We start from the raw sequence: 12,649 nt of genomic DNA on the forward strand, positions 1-12,649 counted from the left end.
CAATTATTACAGCTCTCTGATTACTTTGGAATGTCTGCATCTACCCGTGGACCTGACTCGTGGACCTGGGTCAAGGCCACACTGGCAGCCTGCCAACTTGAACTTCAGGAGCATTTTCAAAGGGTACCGTCGGGCAGCACCAACACCACGCAAAAGCCGCATCATATTCAACAGGTTAATTAACAGCTCCGTATGTTAATCCGGGACCCGCCCACAGACGCATCCCTCTCATTGTGTATATAAACAGTAAGTAGCCGCTGTTTACTTGCAGTAGGCCGATCTTTGCTCAGCGCCTGTCAGCTGTTAACCTTGAAGTTGACTCAAGATTATTTAGCGCCTCTGTCAGCTGTTTCCTACCCTCGCAATCACTTACCATCCTGTGAGAGATGCTGACCATTTCCTTAATATTCGGATTGGTGGTGGCGCTGTGCTGTTGTGTCTGGCTAATTCTAGGCACGCGCAGAAGGTAAGAATATTGTAAGATTTCAGCTTGTTTATTGAGAATTTACACACGGAGGCACACACATATTGTGTGTTTGTGTGTGTCACAACGCCGTTGTGCAAAGTTACATGTTTCACAGGGAATCATGAAATACAGAAAATAAATACAGTTCCCATTGAGATGTAGAATGTCATCATCTAGATAGAAAGATAGATGTGTACACATACATGAGAGTGTATAAATAGATATATTGGTACACATGTATTTGCGAGTATATATATGTTTGTGTGTGTGTGGGTACTAACTCCTAGTACTTAATACTATTCTAATGGAATTAATTTATCGTACTATGTGACACACAATTTAGGCTCTTATGTTCAATTTTATGAGATACGTGGTCGTAAATTGATCATGTGCGTGAGTAGTGTAGCCATGTGTCAGTCACTGCCTCTCTGGTTAGACTTGTAGGCGTTCTGAGGTGTGTGTCAGAGGAGCTGTATGGGAATTCCTAGGCAGTTAAGGTGCACACCTGCTCAAGTGTAAATTAATGAGCGCTTTGTCATAGTTTTCAGCAGGTATAAATTACAAATGAAAAAAGTTGTTCCTGTGGGGCGTATGACACATAATTGCAGGGAGGTGTATTAAAAATAATAATAAAAAGTGAAATGCTAAATAAAAATTATGCATGTTATTCCACACCGTTCAACCCTTTTAGTCTCCTAAGAGGGTGTAAGTGAAAGGTTGTCGAGGGCGATCCCACTCATAGAGGGCAAAGAATGTTTTCGGGGAGGTGAACCTATTGCAGTCTATGGTAGTCGTTTCATATATTAGAATGGTGGAAAGTCCACAGAAAATGACACACCCCAAAGGAGGGTGAGTTGAGAGGTAATTGTGAACATGGAGATTTTACAATTAGGCTGATCAAAACAAGCATAGGTTTGTTTTTTCATAAATAGTATACACACTGCCTGTTCCTTCCAACCCACTGGCTTAACAATAGCCCCCGCAGTGCAGGGGCTCCCAGAACTTTAACGTGGGGATAGCTTCATTACAGAAAACGCCCCTGACTGAACATAATGGAAATCATAAGGGATGAGTGATGCGATAGTGGGTAAGTTCCTGATTGTGGAGCAGGTCTTGCAGTTTTCCCATTATTATGTTGTGCAGACATTGGCAAATATCCCATTGCCACAGCTCCATCATCTGACACAAGAGGCAGTGCCTAAAAGTAGTTCATTCCCCAGAGTGTGCTATAAACAAACACTCATTCCTACCACGCGCCCTCAGGAGTAGCAGAAACATTGTAGGATTCAATGCCATAGGTACACACTAAGAGCCCACTTCACAAAGCTATTCAAGCGTGTACGTATGGGTTACACATTCAGTGCACTACACAATTGTGGATGAAGTTGAAGACCTGGCTTTTCGAATAACACCCCCTTTCCCACCCTAAGTTAGGGTAGGCACACAGGCCTATTGAGTGCAAGGATTCACTCATGGATGATGCCTTACAAATAACGTAACACTATAAGTAAGTGTTTTAGGTGAATCCTAAGTCAATAGGAAATCAATCATGAACTTTTTTAAACTACAAATAAGATTTGTTTTCTATGTTTCAGGCGCCCAGAAGAACCCCCTGTGGAGAATGGGGTAATTCCATATCTGGGGTGCGCTTTGCAGTTTGGCGCAAACCCACTCGAGTTCCTCCGGGCCCGCCAGAAGAAGTACGGTCAAATCTTCACCTGCAAGCTGGCAGGGAAGTTTGTTCACTTCCTGACAGATCCTTTCTCCTATCATTCAGTGATCCGCCAGGGGAAACACTTCGACTGGAAGAAGTTTCATTTCTCAACCTCTGCAAAGGTACAGTAGCATTTGAGTGTCACTTGTCATTGTCATCATGGTTTAAACAGGAACATAAAACCAAGAGGCAGACAGATGTCCCAACATGAGCTCCGCACCTGTTCGTGCTTCCTGGAATTTGCCATATTTCCATGCACCCCCTGAAATCCCTAAGAAAGACATGAAAGTATGAGCAGATATTCCAGGACAAGATAATTTACTATTTTAACTGCCCTTGAATATTTGGGAAAAGTGTGTTTTCACTTTTCTTGTAGTCTGATGAAGCATGGAGCTTTAAAGTACAGCCCTGCCCGTGTGCATAGGTACAAAGCACTCACAATGGACTAATGCAAAATGAAGGGAACCCTCAGACTGTGACGAGGGGCCCCTGAATTTATATTGTCTCACAGATATTCATTGGTCCTGGGCTTAATGGGGTCCCCATGAATATTTGCCCCCACCCCACGCACAGGGTCTGCATTATGCACCATGAACACAAATAATAATGCAGGGCATGGAGGAGCATGTTGCTTCAGTGGCATAGTTTGACTCTTGCACGGGCTGCTATCCATCATTGGTTTTGCAATCCAAAACTGGTGGCATATGAATCTTGATTCGGATCATGTTGATTCATAGCTCTAAACGCCTGACATTTAAAACTGATTATCAGTGACTAAAGCTCTTCATATTACAGTGACAAAAACAACAGTTCAGACTAGTGCTTAATTTATGATGGTGTTTGACGGTGCTTGGCACTTATTTTGTGACACCAGCACATTTTTGACAGTCAACCACATGGTGGGGCTGTCAGTCTATTTGTTTAAATACATACAACAAAGTGTTTAACAATTCAATACATGGTTACAAAAATGGTAATTCCAGGGTGTTTAGACCATTCATACAGCTTTGGGTCTCCAAGTGTAGACCCAGTTGACATATTGACAGGACTGTAATGTTAAACAGGTGTTGATGGTACTTGTATTTGACCCTGCTGGCCGGGTACCCTAGGTGGTGCACACTTCAGTGGCAGACTGAGAAATATTTTGGGCCCTGGCAATTATTATTTTACCAATTAAACACTGGTTTAGACAGTATTCCTTTCTCTTTAGGAGAGCTTCTTTATACACAAAACACAATGTGTGCAATAAATAGCATGCATGTTTGTTTTTGTAATGTTTTTGTAAGAGGTGTCAGGTGTGGACATTGGCAGCTAAGGAACATTGCTCATACCTCTGGTTTAATCAGGCTGACTGGAAGGTAGTTCACAGAGTTCAGTCCTGATCTTTTAATCCCTGTCCTCTCCACAGAGGCTGATTTAACAGATTTGATAATTTGATGGTCATTGACATGGTGGTTCTGTGGGAGAAAATAAGGTAAACCTTGAAACGACACTTTATCGAACTGCAGATTGGCTTGAAAGCAATGTGTTAGTGCTTTATAAAAATGCAATAAAATAAATGCATTTCATTGGAAGTTCCTTTAATTCAGCACAAAATGCAGAATGTTCTGATATGCTAAACAAGACCTCTTTATTCTCTTGTTTAGACTGCTCTGAGTATCATTTCGTTGCTTTCATTCCCTGAAAATGCAGAATCTAGACTCCACACTGTTCTCTCCACACTGTCCTCTCCACAGCCAAACCATGAGGAACCGAGTCTCTTACCTGACACTGGCAGCAGTCATCGTTAAGCGTGAAGTCTTAAGAATAGGCGGGGCTGGCTATTCTGCTCCTCTGACATTTCCCCAGCAGGCGGCAGGATAGAACAGACTGGGCTGCCATGACCCAACTATGAAAGTCCCCATCTCAATTCTAACCGCTGCCTCCTGCAGTGTGGGTCTGATTTTGTTTCCCAGTCCAGTCATTGAGTCGGTCTTAATTGTTTCTGACAGTTAAATAAGTCTGTTTTTGCCCATTTCAAAAAGGTAATGTAAATAGTGTGGTGCAACATTCATGACCCTCATGAGTGCTGAAGCACTCAGGGTTGGTCCCTTGTTCTGTTCACATCTGGCTGCACCAGCATGGAGCTGGAACAAGTGCATGAATGATGTAGTTTGCATCAGAGCAAGGTTCTCCTAAAGGGACGTGCATACCACTGACTACCTAGGAGCACAAATTACTCGCACCCAACCCCCTTTGTTGGATTTTTTTTATCTCTTGATGTACTTTCTGTAAGTGCCTCACTTTAATGCATTTTCACAAATCAAATCGTTTGATCTGGTGCAAATTTAATTCACGGTAGGAAAATGTTTTTACAACTGGGCAATTGAATAAGTGTGTTTGAGTCCCCACAGTATCGGCAAACACTGACAAAGTCAGACAAGCACCATCTCTGCGAGTACCAGCGCACTTTGAGGACCTGTCCTGCAGTGTGTTTAGGTGCTTTCAAGCATGTGCATCAAAAAGATAAATGTGCAGTCGTGTTTGCCTTCGCCCACTGTATAAGCAACTCCAGTGTCAAGGCGTGCATGCTGTTAGAATACTGAATTCATACTTCATTACGGTCAATGACCGGTCCGTATACATGTCTGTATGTTTTTCAGTGGCGGTAGCTTTAGAGTCTTGGTACTTGCAAATGAAAGTGCCATCTGAATGAGTACAAAGAACTGCATGAAAGCATGGGAATACCAGGTTACCAAAGCAAATTTGTGGTTTATTCCTAAATTCAAAATAACTTTACAATTTAGCTTTTATAAGTTCAACTGTGGTAACAATTTCTACTTTATATTTTTTTACCAACATTATCCAAAAGCTTGAGGACCCAAAATCAAGTGTGTTTATTGAAGCATTGGTCACTAGTAAATTAACTGTGGACTGAAGTAAAGTTAAAACAACAATGTAAATGAGTGATCCCAGGTAGGGGGACCACAGTTCACCTGAGCGTTTCAACCTTCACCTTTCAATGAGAAGCTCAACAGGCTACATAAATTAATTTACTGCGTTATTAGTCAACACCTAAACCTTCCTGGCCTTGACATTCCACACCTTTGAATGTAATTGTAAGCGCCCTAATAATGGCCGCATAACTTCTTCTGTAGAATGTTCACACTGAAGGCCAAGAAAGTTCCATCTTTTTATTCTAAAATAGCTTTGATTAGACCCTAAGAAACTAAGGCACAGATTTACTAACGCTTTTAACTATCAAAAAATGACGCACAGTCAAAAGAAGCGGTATCAAGCAACACATATTTCCAGCCCATAAAGTATTTTTCAGTGCTTTCTGCTTCTTTGCATAACTTTGCATCAAAGGATCGCTACTGTGGTATTGCAGTGCAAGCATCCTTAGTTTTAGACGCAAAGTCCAGTCTACTGAGATGTCAAGCCAAGGCTTTGTAAAAAATGAACGCCTCCTTGAAGTAGGTGATAACAAGGAGTAATGTTTTAATTTCCCTAAATATTTCAGGCATCGCATACATGCTGCACTGTGCAGCACACATGCAATGTGTAGAATGTTTAAGAATTTGTCTCAGCATAAGATTTTATAATGGAAGAGCGTGCTTTCAGTACAAATCCTATGCTTGATAACATGCACACATCTTCACCAGGTGCAAATGTGTGCATGATGCTAGGTAGCCTGTTTGTGTGCAAGCACGTGGGTAGTGAGCAGCAGCAGGTGATTTTTGATAAATATGGCTCTAGGATGATTTATTCCCCTTGTGCATGTTTGGCTGCTATGCTGCATTGCAATAATAAAATAAACTTGTCCCTAAATGCTCTTTATTTGGGCTGCTGGCTTTCAGTGGAGTCCCTTAACAGATGATATCCCTAATTATTATTGTTAGTAAACCCACCACTAAGTGATTAATGTGACTGAGTCCATGCACACACAGTACATTTCCACTTGTCCTATAGGTCAAGAAAGGCCTTGTAAGCCTGACGCAGCACAGGGGCGTTTCTGAGGTGTTCCCAAGGCATACAGGGCATACAACTAACTGTTCAGGTGGCTTATGGTGTAAGTCTGTAAGCATCTCTTGATTTTCCCCAGATGATGTTTTTCAAAATCAGATCAATAGACCTCATTAATAGATAACAGGGCACCCTCTACATATCTCTACATATCTCTCTGCCTTTTCTTTGCCTCCTTTCCACTGTTATGTCTGGCTAGGTTCATTCACAACGCTCTCAGGTGCATGCACACAAGCATACATACACAAGAACACATACCCACATGCCAAAACAAACATGCTACTTTCAAATTGAGTTATAGTGCTATTGTGATATCTATGATACTAATTGTTCTATTATTTTGGAAAATATTTGTATTAGCTCTGTTGTAAATAACATTGCATTGTTAAGTATTCACAGAGATTACAGAAATGACTGCAATATTTACTGTATGATAATTTTTGACAGGCTTTTGGACACAGCAGCATGGATCCTAGTGATGGATATACCACTGAAAATTTACACCAGACGTTCATCAAAACATTGCAGGGAGATTCGCTTGGGTCACTCATTGAAAACATGATGGAGAACCTTCAACTTGTCATGCTGCAATCAAACACCTTGAAAGTTGCTTCCAGAGAGTGGCAAACGGACGGGCTCTATGCCTTTTGCTACAGAGTGATGTTTGAATCTGGATACTTGACTCTCTTTGGCAAAGAGCTCAGTTCTCAAGGAGATAAGATTGCTGCAAGGCAAGAAGCACAGAGGGCACTTATCCTCAATGCTCTTGAACATTTCAAGGAATTTGATAAAATATTTCCAGCACTCGTCGCCGGTCTCCCAATCCATGTTTTCAAGACAGCCTACAGCGCTCGAGAAAAGCTGGCAGAAGGCCTGCTTCATGAGAACCTGAGGAAAAGGGACAACATGTCAGATCTGATATCACTCCGAATGTTCTTGAATGACACTCTCTCCACATTTGACGATATGGGAAAAGCAAAAACACATCTGGCATTACTGTGGGCTTCTCAAGCTAACACGCTGCCCGCCACTTTCTGGAGTCTTCTCTACACTATAAGGTAAGCCATTAACTTCCAAATGAGGCAAGCTATGACAAATGGCAGCAACATTTACATTGTTCCCTGCTCATATCATCCACCCAAAGATGTTACCATGTTATTTTGAATGTCAATATAAGTCTGATTTTGCATCTAATGTTCTTTACCAATAATTAAATCAATTTACAAAAATGGCATAAGCACTGGTTGGTCTTGTACCCTTTAATATTAGTACTTGAAGTCATTACATAAGGACATGGGTTTCATTCACTGAAGCCCACCTACGTAGTTTAAGGCAAGCTAATATCTGTAAGAGGGTTCAGCAAAACATGTAGTAGCCCATTGCTTGTTACAATATAAACCATTATTAGAAACTCCACAAACCATTTTTCTCATACATCCTAATAAACAAGACTACTGAATAGGAAACCCCTGGTGAAGGAAATCGTTCCCTCTCACCACTCTACATGGGACATCAGCAAAAATATGTGTCATGAGATTAGATATAAATGTTTCCTTTTTTCAACTATTGGATGTTTTTATTTTAGAAACCCAGATGCCCTGAGAGCTGCCACAGATGAGGTACACCGAGTGTTAGAGAAAGCAAGTCAAAAAGTCAGCTTAGATGGAAAACATATCTCACTGAAACGTGAAGAACTGGAGGATATGCCTGTATTAGGTAAGTGTGTTATTATCTGAACACTTTATGTTCATGATAAAATAACAACATGATGAAGCCCTGTTCTTTAAAGTGACAGGTAGTCTATCACAGCAGCTGTTCCTGATCAAAATTCAACCAGTGTTCCTGCTCCACTCACACATTTCTACCACCTTCCTCACAGGGCAGAATACAGTAATCTCACTTTACCTGACTTGTGGAGAACTGTAGCTCTCCTGGTTAACAATGGTGAACATCTACTTTTAAAAAGTGCTGGTGTTCTGTAAAATCCTACAACATAAAGAAATTGGTGCGCATTAACATACACCGAACATTTGTAGGCATTTTGACTGAGTTAACACCACTTTCCAGGTGAGGCACAGTTATCTAAGAAAGTTCTACATGTATTTGGTTAAGACTAACAACACTTGAAACATACTATCCTGGAGGGTTGCGGGAGGGATTATTGGCATATAAGAAAGGACATGACAAGGATATGTGCTTCAAAGACATGTCATTTCCTAGGGTGGGTAAAAAGTACATTTCTACAGCTGTGGCCTGCTTGCTCTTTACTGCCAATCCCATCCAGATGCTAAAGTACACTGAAACAAGTAGTCATGGCACAGAACCGCTCAGCCGGCTCTTGCTAGTTTTCAGTATGGAGACTGTACTCTCACTTATTGTGTCACCTTTTGTTTCTTTAGACAGTATAATAAAGGAGGCCATGAGGCTCTCAAGTGCTTCCATGAACATAAGAGTTGCCAAAGAGGATTTCACTTTACACTTGGACGGCAACGAGTCCTACGCCATCCGCAAAGACGACATCATAGCTCTTTACCCTCAAATGGTTCATTTGGACCCTGAGGTCTATGAGGACCCATTGGTAAGTAGCCATCAGAAAACCAAATGTCCATCTCTGGAGCTCTAGCTTGTCTACAATGCTGCCCACAAACATAAGGTTCTCGACCCAACACAAACATCCAAACTCATCTCTCTGTGCCCTTTCTCCCTTGTAGACCTTCAAATACGACCGCTTCCTGGATGAGAATGGGAGAGAGAAGACCATTTTCTACCACAAGGGGCGCAAGCTGAAATATTACTACATGCCTTTTGGCTCAGGAATAACAATGTGTCCTGGAAGGTTCTTCGCTGTCCATGAGATAAAGCAGTTTTTGTGTTTGTTGCTCTCTTATTTTGAGATGGAACTCGTTGACAAGAACGTGAAGTTACCCACGTTGGACCAATCCCGAGCAGGCCTTGGTATTCTGCAACCTACCCATGACATTGAATTCAAATACAGACTCAAATCACCGTGAGCGGCTCCTCTGATGGATGTCGATGAAAACAATCTTAGTGAATATAAAGGTGCTGTTCCCAGTTGTGTGATGTACAAATATTGTATTCCCGTTTCATGCCTAAACTTACCGTCTAAACATGTGTTTTCAAATACATAAAGTGACAGATGTTTCCATGTGACAACACGGATATATTTATATGGTGAGCCAACACAAAGGCAGGTAACACCAGTTATTACATGGATGAGCAGAAACGTTTTTTAGTGTTTGTACAATGTATATCTATGTATGTAGTTTGTCTGCATCTTGTATTTATGCCCAATTGGTTAGAACGTTCATGCCTACATGCCTTTATTACTACTGCAATAGTTGTGATAAGATGCCTGTTTCCACCTACAGGCACTGAATGAGTGTCAACAGTGAGAATGAAACTGGGATCTACACGCAGTTCCACATTTCCAGGATGAACCTTTTACACCACATTCTATGTTATCAAAGTGGGACCCACTTTGTAAAACAATCAATTTTAAATGTAACCTTTAGGGTATAAACATTAGACATTGTTTTGTGAGACATGCAACATGAAGGGGCGATGGTATTATAGCCTTGTAGTCAATAGTGTGATCATGAGAGGGCGGTAATAGAGCCTCAATTTTTATCGTTAAATTGGCTAGTAAAAAATATTTTTTTTGCTAGTAACTTTGGGGCCGTTTGACAAAACTGCACAAACGTAAAGTTTAACACACTTTTGTCAGTGGAGGAGAGATACGTGATTTTATAAAGAGAGGGTCCCAAAATGTAATTTTCCCATTTGGAAGTTGTAGCAGAGGCCATAAAAAAGAAAGACTGGTCAGATCAACAGCAAGGCTGGAATGAAGGCACAGACCTTTGTATGATTTGTAGTGCTTTTTGTGGTTTGAAGTAAATATATCCAACATTTTTTTAGATTAAAAAAAGATATAAACATGTATAGGTAAACATGTATAAAGCGACACGTATCTGAAAATATCGAAGGATTTCTCCATATGCAATTGTATACTTGTCATTGTAGAAATGTGTACAAAATACTCTAATATTTATTTTACCTAATCAAGACTTAGATCCACAAGGTCCTTCTAGTGCCATGTCTCGATGGTAAACAGAGCCATCCGTACAGAAAAGTAGCATTCTTCAGAAGTTGACTTGATCGATTACTGCATCTACTGCAAACAGTGAAAAATGCTTCTACCTCAGGCACAGTATGAACCTGCATGGCCGCATTTGATAGTTACATTTCTCTCAGTGATCCAAACTCCACGTGGGTGTCTCAAACAGACATGGGAAGCCAGGCATCATTTCATAAGATATTTCTCTTAAGGCCCAGTCCGCACAATCTTTTGTGGCTCAGTAACTGATCTGAGAGAAGAATTTCCATGATATACAGCTGTAATTGTTGCAACAAGTGTATGACAGTGGCGATTCCAGGTGGTGTCCATGCAAAATGCGGTAAGCATCCATAAACTAGTGAATTTTGGTTATTGGTATTAATGGTTTGTAGGTTGGGTCCCACCCTGTAAGGGTTCCCAATTATACTCCTGCAAAGAAGTGGGGTTAATGCTTGTGAAAGGTATATGAAAAAGGTACACTCTCATAACTGATTGAGAGTTTACGAAAGGGATTTCCATCCTGTGTACTCAAGTGGATTGTCCATCCACTGGAGCACGCATAGTGGAGAGGACCCACTTTTCCACATCCACACATGCAATATTCTACACATTGGCAACATTAAAAATGTACATGTTCCATACTTGTGCACTGGAAAATGGTGACTCAATAGTATACCAACATTTTAGTTGATTTATTTTTCTATTGTACATGGGTTAAAAATATGAGCCCATCCATTGCTTCATACATATTGTTATTTATACTGTTTAACTATTTTGTAAATTGTAAATAAATTTTGTATTTACGTTTTCTGTCTCTCCTCGTCGTTTCTCTTACTGATTAGTTTGTTATGCGTCATTATTCAGCTGGCTAGAAGACTGTACAATAACAGATGTCTTTCTATTTCCATAAACTGAATCAACATGGTGCCAGAATCAATACATGAACTAATACACAGACACGCTTGTCTTGACTTGATTTCTCAGTGATGGAGGAACAATGATGTATCAGTTACATCCCATCTGATCCTAAAGGGTGGGTGGTCTCCACTCACCTACATGCTCTGCTCCTTATTTGTTCCAGAGAATGACAAGTCTGAACAATGCTAAATTGAGACATTGGCGTCTGACCAGGTAACTAACATTTACAGCAAGGGCTGGGCTCGGAACCAAACGTTTGTCGTACCAGCCCCCATAACGCACAGAGCAATCATAAGTGCCTGAATACTACAATCCAGGTTTGGAAGATTCTCCAAGATTTTATTTTCCTTTTTTGGCAACATGGACCCAGAACTGCAATCCACAATTCCACATAGTGTCAACTTTATTGCCAAGCACACATTTGATAAGAGGTACCATGTGTGAACTGTCACATATTCTGAGCATTACATGGCATCTGTTGTTGAGCTTTCATCGTTCCAGTATCATCAAAGATTTGGAAGAGCAACTATGACATCCTGAAATGGTGACTGTCGGAAATGCACTAGTGTAATGCCTTTTGTATGATGTACATCACACATAAAGTAATGGTGTCTTCCACCTCTGTGGAGCCACCCAAAGATACTATGAGTGGATTGCAAGCAGTTATTATGTCATATTATGAATATTTGTAGAATGCACTGTCATCCAGGAGGGTATTATGGCACTGAGGGGGTGTGAGACTAGCATCGCCCAGGTCAGGCATAGAGAGCTACTTGAAAAGCCAGGACTTCAGGTACTTGAGGAACTGAATAAACAAAGAGACGGCTCTGATCTGTAATGGCAAGTCACTCAACACTTAATGAGCAATGTAGTGGAAAGCCTGACTATGGTATCTGGTTCTGTGTATGTGTGCAAGGAGGCTGGCTGAGTGGAGGTGTGAAAGGCGATACGGCTATTGGGGTGGGCTGGAACAGTGTTGTGCAGAGCCTTGAAGGTGTGAGTGAGGAGTTTGGACTGTGTACGTTTATGTATGGGGAGCCAGTGGAGCTCCTTGAGATGATGTATAACATGTTTGGTGTGGGAGATTGAGTGTGATTCTGGCTGCTGAGTTCTGAATGGTTGGCAGGCATTTGATAAGTTGTTTGCTGATTTCGGCTTACAGGATGTTTCTGTAGTCCAGCTTGCTGGTAACGAGGGAATGTGTAACGGTTTTGCAGATGCTATTGGGAATCCATTTGAAGATTTTCCTCTGTATCTTCAGGGTTTGGAAGAAGGAGGATGTGGCGAAATTGACTTGGGCAGTCATGTTGAGTTTGATGATCCCTAGGATCCTGGCATGGGTGCTCGATGGGGGGAATGTCCCAATTCAGCCAGATACTATGTGGAGATCCACAGTGATGTTTCCTTCCTA

General features: G+C 41.2%; 1 protein-coding gene across 1 annotated transcript; it reads left to right on the top strand.

The window, feature by feature from the left end:
* The first annotated feature begins 281 nt into the window (after window positions 1-281).
* LOC138282534 (cytochrome P450 7A1-like) lies at window positions 282-11,127 on the top strand. The gene is made up of 6 exons (XM_069220225.1): window positions 282-466; window positions 2,062-2,302; window positions 6,633-7,243; window positions 7,771-7,901; window positions 8,585-8,763; window positions 8,897-11,127. Exons 1-6 carry the CDS (start codon window positions 387-389, stop codon window positions 9,194-9,196), a joined length of 1,542 nt encoding a protein of 513 aa, XP_069076326.1. The 5' UTR covers window positions 282-386; the 3' UTR covers window positions 9,197-11,127.
* The last annotated feature ends 1,522 nt before the right edge of the window (window positions 11,128-12,649 follow it).

The sequence above is a fragment of the Pleurodeles waltl genome, chromosome 2_2 (assembly GCF_031143425.1).
Source record: "Pleurodeles waltl isolate 20211129_DDA chromosome 2_2, aPleWal1.hap1.20221129, whole genome shotgun sequence".
In the NCBI taxonomy this organism is placed as follows: Eukaryota; Metazoa; Chordata; class Amphibia; order Caudata; family Salamandridae; genus Pleurodeles; species Pleurodeles waltl.

Coding starts and splice junctions, on each gene's coding strand:
- LOC138282534 (XM_069220225.1), top strand. CDS start 387: ATGCTGACCATTTCCTTAATATTCGGATTGGTGGTGGCGCTGTGCTGT. Junction 7,244..7,770: donor AGTCTTCTCTACACTATAAG/GTAAGCCATTAA, acceptor TTTTTATTTTAG/AAACCCAGATGCCCTGAGAG. Junction 8,764..8,896: donor AGGTCTATGAGGACCCATTG/GTAAGTAGCCAT, acceptor TCTCCCTTGTAG/ACCTTCAAATACGACCGCTT.